The sequence below is a fragment of the Periplaneta americana genome, chromosome 6 (genome assembly GCF_040183065.1).
Source record: "Periplaneta americana isolate PAMFEO1 chromosome 6, P.americana_PAMFEO1_priV1, whole genome shotgun sequence".
NCBI lineage: Eukaryota > Metazoa > Arthropoda > Insecta > Blattodea > Blattidae > Periplaneta > Periplaneta americana.
In genome coordinates this window covers 60,178,976-60,195,314 of record NC_091122.1, presented here as the reverse complement: position 1 = coordinate 60,195,314, position 16,339 = coordinate 60,178,976, and the positions used below count along the sequence as shown (strand labels likewise).

The following is a 16,339-nucleotide window of genomic DNA, read 5'->3' as shown; positions in this document are numbered from 1 at the left end:
AAGGGCACGGTACATCTTTCTCATAAATTTCAAAAAAGCATATGACTCTGTTAAAAGAGAAGTTTTATATAATATTCTTATTGAATTTGATATTCCCAAGAAACTAGTTCGATTAATTAAAATGTCTCTGTGAAACGTATAGCGAGGGCATATATGCCAGTTTCTGACGCTTTTCTAATTCACTGCGGGCTAAAGCAAGGAGATGCACTATAACCTTTACTTTTTAACTTTGCTCTAGAACAGCGGTCATCAGCAGTGCACTCTCGGGCTAGCGTCTCTTACCCGCGGATGTTACACGCAATGTAATGCCAGATGCTACACGCAGTGTAATGCTGAACAATCAGATAATATATATATATATATATAGAAATGTTCATATTTATTTTATAAGGAAAATTTTCGCGTTTTATTTGGAAGAAAGTCACTTTTCGTGCGAATTTTCCATAAAACTGATGTTTTTTTTTTGTTGAAAATATCGTGATTATGAAGTAATTTCATTGATTTCTATCAAATTCGCAGATATTTCACTTTTTTACTTTCATTTAAGAGATTTGCATTTTTCATGCATAAAATAAGCTTTTTTTTTAAACACATTTCGCGTATATTGTTAATACACCCCTACTTATGGACAAGTGATGAACTTTATTCATAAACAACCTGAAAGCTCATCACTGAAGTTAACTTCGATTTACCCTTGTACAAACTTCTACAAAATGCTGCGTGATAAAAGAAATTTATGAAAAAGATTTACTCTCCCAGAAGTACCAGCTGTAAATGCAGTTTGTTCGGAGAGGTTGGCTGGAATGCGATGTTGTCAAACGATATAAGGAAATATGCTTTCGCATCCGAATTTTCTTTCACTGAAAAAAAAAAAAAAAAAAAAAAAAAGTTTTAAGTATGCACATTAACTATACATGGGGGCTGCCTTAATGCCTGTTAAAGTGCACCATTTTTCTTAAAATATTATTTTGGAAACTTAAATCGCTCAAACTTCAAAATAGGCACGCATGCTTCTTCATACAGGATACGTCTGCTAATTTCTGGTTATAGTATAGTCACAGTCTAGTATATAGTCACGAAGCTCAATACGTAGTAAATATGCATCCATAGATAGTTGCTAACCACTAGGATCGCTAATATCGCCTTATTAGACAATGCGAAATAGTACAGACACAGTCAATTGTTCCTAGCACCCTCAAAACTCAAGCTTCGTGACTGTATATACTAGATTGGCATAGTACTGACTTAGGATTACGTAGTTTCAAAATTGTGACGTTACTATAATCATGTTCTGTTTTTTCGCATTTTTTTTTTTTTTTACTGTTCTGGACGTCCGGATTTCGTAAATTGAAAATATGGTCGCCTTGATTGAAGTTGAATTGAAACGTGCCACTTTGTTGCCAAAATTACACTGATTCTGCCAACAGTTTTGTAACAACATTCTACCGTTCTTCATGAGAGTACACTCAGTAATTTTGAACTTCCCCATTGTGCTTACAATCGCGCGCGCAATAGGCTACGCTGACAAGAGGGTGAAATATGCCAGTACTGATAGAACTGTACTGGAAAACTTGACAGTGTGTCTAAATTATTTAAGTAAAATATGCAAAAAGAATTGTCAATTGAATTTTTTTTCTATAATAAAATTGCAACATGTTCAAATACAGTATCTCGTATTACTCATTTGCTGGTGTCACATTTTTCGTTAGTTTTTTCTAATACTCGATAAAAAAATAAGCATAATACCGGTACTCGAAGGAAAATACAAAAAGCAATTGAAAAGTAGACAGATCTAACTCAGGTTCTGTATAAGCGATGCACATTCTGGGAACTGAGCATGATTAAGAATCAAGATTTTTACACCACGCCTGTATAATTTCGAACCTATTCTGTTTTGAATTTAGATTTGTCGGAAGGCTGGACAAACATGTTCGTGCTCTGTAACATTGTTATTCATTGAATTTTGTTCAGGAATTAAATTTTTAATGTCATTATGCTGGACATTCAGTAAACAAGTCTTCACGTGCACAATGCCTGATAGTGTTCATAGGACTTTTAGAGATCGAAGCTTAGCTCAGTTAAGTCTTAAGTTGCGATTGCTGATAACTGATTAAGAATACGATAAGTATTCTCTTGGAGCTAAGCATGATAATGTCGAGAGACAGGATTAAACCTTGCCTACATACAAACACGTGAATATCGGTAGGTGGACTACATTCAGATCAGATATGACAATGCAGTGTCCATCGTTACCAATATTCCATTGCGTGTGGCCTCGTTCAGTAATGTAGTGGTAACTATTACTGCGACTAGATTTATTTTAAAGCCTGGCTGGGAGCATTGAACCCTAAGGCGCCACGAAGCTGAGTGAAATGCGTAAGATGTGAGAATTGTATTATTCGAGAAATATTTCCAATCTTAATATTGGAATACGCAGGAAATTTCAGCTGTAAAAACTGTCATGCACCATATTATGTAGCTGTTAATGGTTGACTTGCGCCTAGAAATTGAGAGCCTAAAATATTTTTGTTAGTGATATTTAAAGCTAGGATTTTGATGACCTATAAATCATGAAAAAATGTCCTAAAACAATGCATTTATGACCTAAAAATCTTTGAAAATGCCCTAAAATTGATCTTACATAATTGGCTTAGTAAGAAAGAGGTTTTGTACAATTTAATATTTAGACTAGTAATTAAATTAAATTCTAGTACCAACATTTAAGTTTATTTAATTGTACATAATTTTTACTAAGTAGTACACTTTAATTATTTTACCTGATGTAGTTTCCATGTAGTCTCCACAAGCCCACTTTTATCCGGAACTAGCAGGTATAGAGGAGTCTATATTGAAGTGGTGGTTGGACTGATCCATTACATGGGGTGTACTACTTTAAAAGAGCAATAGAATTCGTGTAGAAAAACGATTAAAATATTAGACAAAATAATGGGTATTAATGGACAAAATATGTAGAGAAAATATCAAAGGAAATAAACATTATTTTACATTAATGGGGATTTATGGCCAAAATTAAATGAAAATCCCTCAAAAATGACCGAATAAAATAAAAGATGCTGTTATGAGTTGAAACAGGCAAAAACAAAATGCCCTAACAAATGTCTTAAAACACTGTTTATCATATAACATATAAATACCAAAGCAGCTATGTTTCTGGCTTGCTAGAAAAAAAGATGCAATTTCATCAAAATCCTAGCCCTAGTGATGTTATTTTCAAGTAAAATATTGTTGTAATTCGTCATTCATCACGTTTTTGCTGAGTTCAGTGTTTTGTACAGATAAGCTACTTACATTAGTGATTATTTTCAGAACGTTTTGCAAGCTAGCATTAAAATTACTTTTAGAATTGTCATGTAATGTCCGAAAAAATCATTAGCTGCAGTTTAATTTATTATCGAATTCTTGCAATATGTGTACACCATATAAATAGCACCACCTCAAAATAGTTTTCCCCACCTGCAATTCGAAAAACCACATCTGCTAGTCGATATGTATTTGCTGCGTAATCTTGTTCACAAAGAGAACTCTGAGAGCCATTATTGGGGATATGTTCCATATTAGTGTCGTTTCATACGTGGCCAGTTTTCTTACATTTGAAGCATATCGCAGAATGCAATTTTTAATGCAAGGCTTCAAATAGATTCTTTGGAGTAAACTTTTACACTCAAGAGTACTCAATTCGAACAAATAGAATAACTTTACCTCTAGGCTACTAAAATTTTTTCTTCCTAGGAAAGGAAGCCATCAATGTTCCGTAAGGTTCTCTACAAATAGGCATAAGCTGAAACCCTATTACAGTATTACGTACCGCTATGAGAAGCGACAAGTCCGAATTCCCGTTTGTAACCTATGTAAGTATTCTCGCTAGTAGCGACATGCTAAAAGAACTTTTCAATACTGGAGTTGCTGAAGTGCTTTTCCGTAAATTATATATGAAGAGAACAGAGGGAAAAACTTAGTAAGTCCAAAATTATCGATTTTATGTTTTAGATGTCTTGTAATAGCTCAAGTATTGTAGATTTCTAGTTTAACTGTACAGAATAATTACCTCACTAGTTCAAAGAAATTTGAAGAATAACCCAAAGACAATAGAATGTAGGCTAATGGGTCTTGAAACTCTCTTATAAAAACAGTAAAATGTGTGACTTGTCAGGTTTTCCCCTACGCTTTTAAATCTAATGGATTTTGTACGCTGACACAGTACCGTTAATTTTTATATTTTGAGAAAGTGATTCTGAGGCTTGAGCATTAAAATAGGAATTAATGTGCTAAATATATTCGGCATTTCCATGATGTTACAGACTTTAGGGATGATGGCCTAAAGCACCAATTTGAGATATGAAATCCCGGTCCGGAAACTCCTTCGAAAATTAAAAGCCAAAACCTCTCTTCGTAGATTGCAAGAGGCATAATAGCAGAAGGGTATGCAACCCTGCAAACATATAGGCGTACGTTACAAGGGGGTGGGGAAAGTACTGATGTACTGTAGTATGTGATTTGTATTTAGACGTGATTGGCTCTGAGGTACGTGTGTTCAGAATGCAGTCTGTGCTTACATGTTGTGGAGTGCACTTGATCAGTCTGAGTGAAATGTTGCAGACTCGCAGATATGGTGTTTGCGGACAAGCAAATGGAAACTGTAGGGAAGCAGATTGTTGTTTCGGGCCACGTATCCAGTTTATGCCATGTATCAGACTTCCAACGGTTACGAAAAATGGGGTAATTCCACCACAATTCTACGAATCATTTTATTTTTTTTATTTTAGGTTATTTTACGACACTTTATCAAGATCTTAGGTTAATTAGCGTCTGAATGAGATGAAGGTAATAATGCCGGTGAAATGAGTCCGGTGTCCACCACCGAAAGTTACCCAGCATTTGCTCATATTGGGTTGAGGGGAAAACTCCGGAAAAAACCTCAACCAGGTAACTTGCCCCGACCGGGAATCTAACCCGGGCCGTCTGGTTTCGCGGCCAGACGCGCTGACCGTTACTCCACAGGTGTGGACAAAATATATAATTATTTAATTACAGAAATAAAGCAAACTTTTTCAGTTAGCTAATGTTTTCTTAGAGGTTGTCAGGAGCTAACGCTGCTCTTATCTGTAGCCAGTAGCAGCATTCCCCTTCACCTGCAGCGAAAACAAAATACCGTTTTTCCCCTGCACGTCGCCATATCATGGATTAACTCCTCGGCCCCCTTGGTAATCCATATTTTTAAGTGTTTTTTCTTTAACAATTCTAGGCCTGGTTTTATTAGTTTTATCCACATTTATTAATGTTTATTTTTCAGAGAGTCTATACAAATGACTCGATATCCTAAACTGAGAATTCAACCTGCCAGTGATTTTCACGTGATTTCCTTAAGGCGTTATGGGATGAGCCCTGAAAAAAATGGGGATTATGGTGGACGACCTGTTACCCACAAGTATATATTTCGGATTTCTGAATTCTGTCGTTCATTTATCTTTGGCTGACGATGGAATCTTGATATTAGCGGTACTTCTTAAATCTCCGGCACTTGACTTTGGCGGTGCTGCTTTTCTCTCTCGGCTAGACGATTGGGCCGGGGTGCTAGTGGGATGCGGCGGACTACTAAAAGGTGTCTTTGCTATTGCGAGTACATGCGCGGATGGTTTAATTATTGCCCATCTAGTTGACGATTCTTCCACCGTTTCCCTCTGCAAAATTTAAGTCCCCTAAGTGGGACAGTGTGAACGTAGCGAGACAGGTGGTCTTTACGCTGGGAGCTCACATAAAGGATCAGATGAGTCCCGAGATCCTTTGCAGTGACGCGATTGTCATTGTGTACGTTTTAATTTACACTTCTCCCTTCTTGCTCTTTGATTTATTCAGTTTATGGTTCATGTCTTGAAATTAAGAGTACTTCTGTTGTCTAAAAATTAATCCTTTTCATAATGACAAATGAATAATCGAATCTGCGTATTCTCAATACCGAAGAAATACTGAATTCTGGGGCACAAACTGGAACTACCAACAATTGCTTACAAAAATAAATTTGATTTGAAATTGGGCAGTGTAGTAGGCCTATATTTTTATAGAGGTTGTTGACCGGTATAGTTGCATAACCTGTCGTTGAGCATACTTTCTCGAAAACCTGATTATAACCGGTTTTGCGTTAGTCTGTGTTGGAACTGTCGGCGAGATCACCTCTTCGCAGAATTTTTTTCTTTCATGTAGCTTGTGCTAAAATTGACATTCAATTGTTGTAACCTTGGTTTTTTATATGAAACACATCAGCACATTACATGAAGAAGTATACCTGGAAACTGCGCAGTATTTTATTCTGATGTATCAGAACTCTTGAAACTAGGCATTCAGACATTAGCCATGGGGTCTTTAGTCCTGTATTCGGAAACTCTTAGTTTAGTTTTTGTAAGAATGATGTACAATGCATATTTAATTATTAATGGTTTAAAATATTGAGTAGTTACGTGAAATAATACGCTGAAAGTAGTTTTAATGCTTTCCTTTGGCCTCTGCGTAAAATACTGTTAAGATTCTTATGCCGATTGCGGTTGGAATTGCACGCGAAAACGCAAGTGGAGAAATAGTTCTCCAGGTAATTTCTCAAATTTTTCTTCCGATGGGAAATGTAACATCAGTCCAGGTAGTAAAAAAAAAAAAAAAAAAAAAAAAAGCCAGCTTATTTTCAATTTGAAATAAAAATTGTCAGATCGATTAATAAGAATATGAATGAACAAGATTCGTCCAATAAATTAAATCATAAAACACAGGCGGTCACCTGAATTTCTCATTAGGGCTGAAATGTTCTATTCGTATGGAGAGAAAAAAAAATCAATTCGTTGAAGGGGCTTGAAAATAAACTCCTGTAACCCAGTTTAAATAGATATGCCGAGGTTTTCCTTACACTTGTATTTTGCCATAATATACAGGTTGGCCCACTTAACTTTCACTTTCGATAGCGTCTGAAATATTTCAGATATGCACAAACCGAAAATTAAAAGTTAAATTACATCGAAGGGGACATCTGATACATGTTATGTATTTTTTGTACATGAAATAATTTGCAAGATATTAGTCAACTTCTTTTAAATGGAAACAAACTATGTTTTGTATTGCAAATGTTGCGTTAGCTCTGTCTAATGACAACTGGCTGCTTTACTGTCACTGGTAAGGGTAAACATAAACAATGTCTGACGCACCCTTCCCTATAATGTTGACTTAATTGAAGATCGAACACGCCTATAGTACTGTACATTACCTAATACAACCCTTATTTCTTCAGTTTTGTACTGGAGATTATTGAATGATAAGACATCGGCGACAATCTGATTGCACACTGGAGATTTTGTTTTGTTTTTTAGATAATAATTTTTTTATTATACACTACTTTTGTGTGTCACTTCACAATGTTAAACATTTCCATAGTATTAAAATGTACAGTACATTGTGGTTGTGATTTAATTTACGCACAAATCTAACCAGAGATGCCATCCTTCTGTTCGATCCTTGGTCAGACATTGCTTACGTTTACTCTTACCGGGTGACATTCAGTCGGTAAAGTAGCCAGTTATTATTTATTAGATAGAGCTAAGGCATCATTTGCTATACAAAACATTAGTTGGTTCCCATTAAAAAAAAAAGAAGAAAAAGGAAAGTTGACTATAGTATCTTGAAAATTATTGCATGTAAAAAAAATCATTGCGTGTATCAGATGTCCCCTTCGATGTAATTTAACTTGCAATTGTCGGTTTGTGCATATTTGAAATATTTCACACTCTATTGGAAGTGAAAGAGTTAAGTGGGCCACCCTGTATGGGCCTATTTGAGCTTAAGTTTTAAACTTAACAGTAAACTGAAACTGATTTACTCGAGTTTTAGTCCAAATAAAAGTGAACATCGTATTCATAAACATTCCCTAAGAGGGTGGTTCGAACCCCGAATATTTGACGTCTCTTGGGACTTGCAGTACTGGGTTACGTATGATAAAATTGGTCTTTAAATGCATTAAACTGTTAAGAGTTAAGGCTGGTTCACAGTAAACCGGAAACGGAAACGACAACAAAAACGAGAACGGAAATAATGTTAAAATGAATGTATTTAAATGTGAGCATTCACAATAGTTAATTGTGAATACTCACATTTAAATGCATTTATTTTAACAATATTTCTGTTCTCGTTGTCGTTTTTGTTCCCGGTTTATTGTGAACCAGCCTTTATACTCAAATGTATGAGAGCGTTCTAAACGTATGGAAACTAGTGAGGCCCGACGTCTCGCTTAATTTATCCAATTTTACGGAATAAAATGTGGATTCAGTTAATTGCTTCCACTTCGAGAGCACAGAGATCGTTAGTACGTACGTGCAACTTCAAAGTACTGCCTTTATAGATCGCACAGCCTTAAAAAACTGCCAACCTTGACATCATTCGTAACCGTATGAAATGAGCGTTGCTGTCGGTCGACGGCGGATGCCCTCTTTGTGGCGGTCTCTTGCTGTTCCAGAGAAACAAGCACATATTATGTAGGCTACATCGGGATAGTTGGGAATAGCGTCTGTCCTGCCTTTTTAAAGTACTATGCGAAGTTATGCTAGATCTACAGTATATTTTATACAAAACATTTATGGCCCAGATTTTGTTTCACAAAATCAAACTCCTTTCCATTCCTGATTATGAATTAAGTCGTTTGCTCTGGGTATGTATTTTGTTTAAAAAAGAAGTATGTTTTGCTAGCCACACGATAGCTTTTTCAGGACTAGGAGGAATTGTGCCGAAGTGTAACCGGAGGTCGAGATGAAAGGGCGTAATGAGAGAAAAAACTGTTGGCTAAATTAGGTTAAGGAGGAGAATGAGTGAATTGCATAGTAGAGTAATAACGGTTGTAAATTTAAAAAAAAGACTACGACATACGTTCATGTGTGTACAGTACACATGTATACTGTATCTGTATTAAAACATAATGTAGCAGGTAGACTTGTTTGATCCAGTGTAACATGTAAATACGAAATAATGAATTAAAATGAGACGAGAGGATACCAAACAAAACTAAATTAAACTACATCTCAAGTGCACAAGCTCCGATAATTAAGAACAACCAGACATAAGTTTAAAAATTAAAAAGGACTGAATGAAGAACTGAATGGCCCCAGTAGCTCAGGTAACAGGTCACGTAGTTGAGTCTGGCTACTAAACTTTCCCTTAACCACCCCCAGTTAAAGCTATCTGGATGTGCAGACTGGAGAATAAGATGAAAGTATATGATATAGATATAGAAAATAAAATAGAATGTAGGTGGACGAAATAATAATCAATTCTATGAAGGCCAAGTACTTCTACATAGTTTACTGTCTTTGCCCTTGGTTTTGAATAAGGAAACTTCGGAATACAGTAAGTGCAGGGTGGTAAAAATTCCATATTTTCTTGATTTCAGCTCAATATGATGTAGTCATACGAATCTTCGGCTCCTTTCATTTTTTGGAAAGGATCCGGTACCTACTAAATTTTATAGGAAGCAGAGTGTACACCAGAAATATTTTGGAAATTATGAAAATATAATTCAGTTTTCTTCGATTGAATCTGGGCTCGTCTACATGGTGTTCAATAATTCCATGCCCAAACTTTTAGGCTTGATGGAGACCAAAACAAATATTTTTTGTTAAATAATCGTAGGTCGGAAAGCCATTTGAGAGAGTACTGAGCATGCATGGTAAAATGAGGGGAAGAGAAGACAAAACAAATGATTGTTTATAAATCATGACGCTAAATGCTGATTTTGTGTACGTAATTACGTTGTGATGTCAAACTATTAGACATTACGTACTGACTTGAGTGAAGTGTGTAGCACTAGTAACTACGTCACAATTAGTGTCTACAAGAAAAGCTACATGTGGAGAAACTTAGGGACATGCACTTTTTCGGTGCAGCTAAAGGCATTGGTATCGCGAACGTTTCCCTGAACGAAGATTATCTCATTATCGCATATTTTTTTGCAATCCACGATAGACTGGGAAAGACCAGCATTTTGGAGTAACCAGCTCACTTTACAGAGCCGTTCGTGAAGTAGTAAGACACTTTCATCAATCAGATTGGCTGGGGTGGACCTGTAAATTGGTCTGCAGGTTACCCGGACCTCTCTGGACTTTTGTGGCATTACGCGAAAATCAAGGTGTTCTTCCCCTCTTAACTCAGAGATGGTACTTGTTGCATGAATTCTTACAGCAGCCACAATCATTACAGGACACACCTCACATGTTCTAGTGAACATGGGACAATTGGCTGCTTTGCCTCCAGCTGAGAAATGAGGCTGATGGTCATTTTGAGCATTCTAATTAACTGAACACTCATTAATCACAAATTAATACAGAAATAGAACATAATTTTCTCAGTCCCACCAGATCATCTCCACTCAAGTACTGTGTTTCACCAGCACGTGACCAGTACTAAATGAGTTTCTGACCCAGGATTATTTAAGTGTTGTTTGTTTTGGTTTCCTCCATCATTCCTAGAAGTCTGGGCAAGGAATTCTTGAATACTCTGTATAGTGTCACTATATCAGCAGAGCTAACTAGCGATTATAAATTTGCTGCACTTTTGTAATATTAAAACTACTTATGATCTTCACATAAAACTGAAATATTCATTCCTATAACAATTACGAAAATGGAGACTGGTGATGAGCAACATTTTTCATTCAGTAAAATATTAGACCTATCAACTTTGAAGTTAAAATTTATTATTTCTTGAGTCTGTTTCAACCAAATAACTAATTGCGTTTTCCTCCTTGTTCCAGCAAATCCAAACATGTTTGAAGAAAAGTGAGTAAATGTGCAAAAAAAATGTTAGCCTGTTTGTAATCCAGCATGTACAAAAACTATTTAGCATATCACCTGCATTGCTTATGCTAGGCATGAGATTGTAATGGCGCATTCAATTATAATTAAAAGTATGACGTTACAGCATAATGATACTTCTAGCTCGTTTCTTCTAGTAGAAAAAACGTTTATTTAAACTTGCTTGTATAGTAGTATGTTCTCATACATCAGAATTTCTGCTACTAGTTACACATTTGACTTCAGATATCTATATAAGAATGTTTTGAATTACTTCATCTAATTAAATAGGTACACAACAAAGTGTTAATTTGGTTTTTTCACTTTGCATGTCTTGACATAAAATGCACAACCATACTGATTTCTACCCCACTTTGTCGATAAAATTATTAATTTTATTCCAGAGATCAATAAATCAATATAAATGCAGTTACATTTTAAATGTGCATGCAGATAATACATGTTATATTTTCGCTAATAGGTCTAGTTTGTTCTATCCATTATATTAGGAAATATGTTCCATATTTTTAAACTTTCCACATTCATTCATTGTTTTCTGCAAACCCACAATTTATATTAGAGGAAAAATTTGTTTCGGTGCCAGGGATCAAACCCGGGTCCTTGGCTCTACGTACCAAGTACACTAACCATTGAGCTACACTGAAGCTCAATCCATAGCACTGGATCGAATCTTTCTCCTTCGGTGTTTTTCCCTTTGTGGCTTGGTGTGTAGAACCAAGGACCCGTGTTCGATCCCCGGCACTGGAGCTAATTTTTCTCCTCTAATATCAATTGTTACCATAACAGATGTATTCTGTAGGACCAAAAAATTCTTTACGTAAACCCATAATTCTTCAATTTCCGTATTTTCTACATTCCATTTAGTCTCTGCATATGATCCATATATCTTAATGTTGGATATCATGTAATGTACAATTTGACATTGTAAGTATTGGGAAGTTCACATGCATGAGCCTGTTACATAGTAAGCTTACATATACTTCAACTTTGCCCATTTCACCAACAGTATGGCTTCATATTACCCTATAAATTTCAGCATTTTAATAAGTGAAGTCAAATGTTCAATAGAAATTTCTAGCTTCTAGATGACGTAATTCAATAGTTTCGCTTCATATATACTGTAATTTTAAAATTACTGAAAGAATTAGTCTGGAAGTAGCTTAAAAATGTACAGTGATAGGATTATCAGAAAGGGGTAGACAAGTACTGTTAAAAATATTACTGTTAACCAGTTCATACTACTTCTACTGCAGTATTTTCTATGTGATTTAAGATTTAAGAATCTTATCTTCTCTGAAGAATCTTAAATCACTGGGAAGATATGACAACCGAATATGCAACAAAATGTCACAGCATGTTTACTTAAACAATCAGCAGTATTAACACGTTTCGGCTTATCTCTCGAAATATTTGATCAAAATCCGAAGTATCTTCGAAAACAGACAGGGTCCACCTGTAATAGATAAGAACTCCTCCTTTGACGTGAAAAGCAAATGGTCTGAAGGTGCAGAGCTCATTGCAGTCGTTTCATTGCAGGAACATGGGCAGCTTTTGGATAGAAGGCACCATAGGCGCCATAAAAGCTTTGGCTTTTGTGTGCGATATCATCACATATCCAGTATACCTCATATTACACAGGCCATGGGAAAAGAAGACGTTATCAAGAAGAATTAAAGTAAGTACTGATAACAAACAAGAGCTTTGTAGTATAGACGTTAGTACATTCAGAATTGAAATGTAATGTATGTAGATAATGAACATCATCATCATCATCCTGTCAAGTACTAGTCCCAAAAGAACTATTGAGGCTAGTTGATATTAAGGGAATAAATGATAATAAATTAATCTCTAATCCTATTCATGCTGTTATGGCCTGAAAAAGCGATTTTCTTGCCATCTTTTCATGGGTTGACCAAGTGACAGTTTCCCATTTGGACGATACTTCATTATTGCCTTAGGGATCCTGGATGAAACTATTCTTAAGTGTTCCTTCCAGTTTAACTGATATCTGGAGATATAGTCCAGTATTGATGACACATTAAGTTCTTGAAGAATATCTCATTTTTCTTTCAATGCCATTTAGTGTAGCCAGCTGTTCGGTGCATGAATCTCATCTCGCAAGCTGTTAGTATGCTTTCATCTTTTGTCCTTATAGTCTACGCTTCACTCCCATAACAAAAGACTGGTCGAGCTATTATTTGATAATGACGAGTACGAGTTGATTTTTGTACTAATGAAGGTTTTAAAACTCTATTAATGGTATATATAATTTGAACTAGTAATGGAAATTACGGGAAAATGACTGAACGGATTTTAATGAATGACCCGTCATTTTGAAGCTTGGTATCCAAGGATTTGCAGAAAAATAATTATTTTCAGTGAAGCATTAGTTTTCCTACATAATTTTCGTATTTTCAAAATCTATCTTTCGTCAGTTTTGAGAGCTAATTGCATTTCAGAATAAAACAAAACACATACTACAATAAACAATAGGCTATTACATGAAAGCCATGATCTGCAGGATTGTGGAGTTCAAATTCAATTGGTTATTAAAAACTTCGACTTGCTAAAAATAATTTACAGGTCTGATTCTGCAGTGTGTAATTTTCTGAGTACACCTGTGTACTGGATACTAAAATCTACAAAATTTGAGGTGGTTTGATGACATTATTACAATTAGAAATGAAATATTATAGTTAATGCCATGATGCGACTATTTTTCATTAATTATAGGCTACATATTAATGCTATATTGATGATATGAAAGTGAAACATTTTGGGGTTATATAAGTAGCTGTAGAGAATATCTTAAGTTAGATCTTAATTTCTATAATTTACTGAGTGGCGGCTATTATATAATATAAACTACAAAACTTACGTAAGATAATATTGTTATTAAGAATCAAATATTTTTATAGTTATCAAGTGGGGTTGGGTCTTTTTCATATACTTAATGGCGGTGTGGTGTAGATATTTGTGTATTCTCTTCAGTATTGGCTCGAGAGAGTGCAAAAATTGCAGTTCCTAAGGAAAGACCAAAAGGTATTACGTACTGATAAAATAAGAGGCCTACAAAATTTTGTAGTCTCCCGATCATTTCAGCAAGATTTCTTAGCAGGATAAAATTATTTTACTCTACATATCAATCTCTACATGCAGCAGCTATACCAAGATGCTGTGTCAATTGTTCGAAAGCATAGCAAACCTGACTTTTTTTAACTTTCACTACAATCCACAATGACCTGAAATAGCTATTGCTTTACTTCCACATGAAAAACCCACTGAGCGTCCTGATATTGTTACTTGCATTTTTGCATTGAAACTCCAAAAACTGAAGGTGTATAGGTTTAAGAAAAAGTATTTGGCATAAAAAAACATTTAGAGGGAGTATGTTTCATTATTATGGAAGCAAATAACTTTCAAAATGTCTGGTATTCTTCAGTTGAAAATAAATCTGAACAATTTTTATTTGAACGTCTAATGAACTTAGTTTGCAGCATTTGCTGCACAAGCCACTAGTTGACTATAATGCATAAATGACATGACTTTTTTTTCTTTCATAACATTCAGGTACATTGTAGAAATAGAGCAACATAGTTCTGTAGTCGAGAATAAAACAGACCCAAATTTCATTTCATTGAACATAAATTCATAAAAATAAAAGTAGAAAATACATTCTTCAATATAATATGTACTGGTATTCTGACTTTTACTGTGCTTGAATTGTTTTATTGACGATGTGATGGATGCCATTTTCATTTTTAAAAGGACACTTCAAATGAATGGTGACAATGTGGTTAAGAAATATAGTTTAATAAAAATTTTGGTTCTTGGTCGTGTTATAAACGTACTACAAATTAATTCAATTAAAAAAAATTGGTTAAAGCAGTAAATGATTATGTAGAATGAACGTGAAATTTACTATACTAGTCCAAAGTTTCCAGTTACAGGCTTTCAGATAAGAGCAGTTAGTGATAAGGTTGAAATACCTACTGTACAACAAATTTGTTGGTCCTGTTGTTGATGCTCTACTTATCTGATAATTTAGAGCCTATATTAAATATGATTACTGGAAGGCTGTTATTTGTTACTTTGCATTTATATTATGCCCCCAAAAAACATGGTTTGATTTGTTTCCTGTCTGTATATAGACTGGTATCTATACTTGTGATAGTAATGTAAAAAAATGTCAGATGATATTCGGCAGTAAAATCCTTGATAAGACTTTCCTTACAGTTGGATTATAAATCATTTAATGTTTCACTTACTGCTGCTGAATTTATGTAATGTTCACTTCACTTTTCCCTCTTAATATTTTTAAATATTACTAATGTTTAAATTTCTTAATTACTGTCTGCTTTAGTTTTAACGAAAGGACCATTTTTATGAATTTTAGGAAAATAGTTTTTCCTTATTTAAGGATACTGAGACATGACTTGTCTATTTTAGCTCTTGAACTTGCAAATGACATGTAGGTCTAGGCTCTACTGAAACATTCCTGTCACAGGTTTACGAAATTTATACCACGCATTAAACAATGCTTACAGTAGGCTATCTTTTGATGAAAAATTAAATCACTTACCCCAACAGAATATTTATAGGATGTCCTCAAATACGGTAATTAGAAAATAAATTATTATGCATGGTTCATCAGTTAGGTAGGCTACTTATACAGTATCTCATAGACTTTGTCAAATCTCTCTAGTTTTTTTCTGGTATAATGAGAATATATCACATGACAAAATGAATGCACTACTTTCTTGACTAAACACCACATATGTTATATATATATATATATATATATATATAAAATTTTTTTTTCCCCCAAAATTTTCCTTAGTTTTGAATTTTTAAAATTTCGATGATTGAGTTTAAAAGTAAATCACTACATTCATTTTGAAGAGCTAATTAATATGTACTTGCCACAAGAATTTCATGACTTTATCGTCATTAGTTTGAGATAAATGTACCTAAGTTTTGAAAAATCAAGGTTATGAGAGATTCTAGTTACCATATTTAAAGATAAAACACACATGTTAGGTTAATTATACAGTGTTCATAGATTTGATAAGATACATTAAAGGTGATATATTACAGTTATATGAACACTAATAAATACAATAAAATTATTAAAGAAATTAGTTATAGTCAGACATGTTTCAGAGATGCTTCTCCATCTTCAGTGACTATTTACCACGATGGATGGTTCAGGTGATCGAACCGCGTTGTCGAGTCTCCTTTAAGCCAAGCAACAATGCGGTTCGATCACCTGAACCATCAGTCGTGGTAAATAGTCACTGAAGATGGAGAAGCATCTCCGAAACATGTCTCACTATAACTAATTTCTTTAATAATAATATTATATTTATTAGTGTTCATATAACTGTAATATATCACCTTTAATGTATCTTATCTAGTTACCATATTTGGGAGCACCCTATAAATATTGTTTGGGATAAGTGATTTAATTTTTCATCAAAAGATAC

At 34.6% G+C, this 16,339-nt stretch overlaps 1 protein-coding gene across 4 annotated transcripts in view; it reads left to right on the top strand.

Annotated features, from left to right (window-relative positions):
• LOC138701358 (fatty acid CoA ligase Acsl3-like) overlaps positions 1 to 16,339 on the top strand; it is a 139,358-nt gene that overhangs the window by 96,484 nt on the left and 26,535 nt on the right. For 2 of the 4 annotated variants that reach the window (XM_069828164.1, XM_069828165.1), the window contains exons 2-3: positions 10,793 to 10,817; positions 12,390 to 12,528. In XM_069828164.1, coding sequence (XP_069684265.1) covers positions 10,804 to 10,817; positions 12,390 to 12,528 — 153 coding nt within the window. In that variant the 5' untranslated portion in view covers positions 10,793 to 10,803. The remainder of the gene's footprint in view (positions 1 to 10,792; positions 10,818 to 12,389; positions 12,529 to 16,339) is intronic. The other 2 variants (XM_069828166.1, XM_069828167.1) reach the window with 1 other exon arrangement.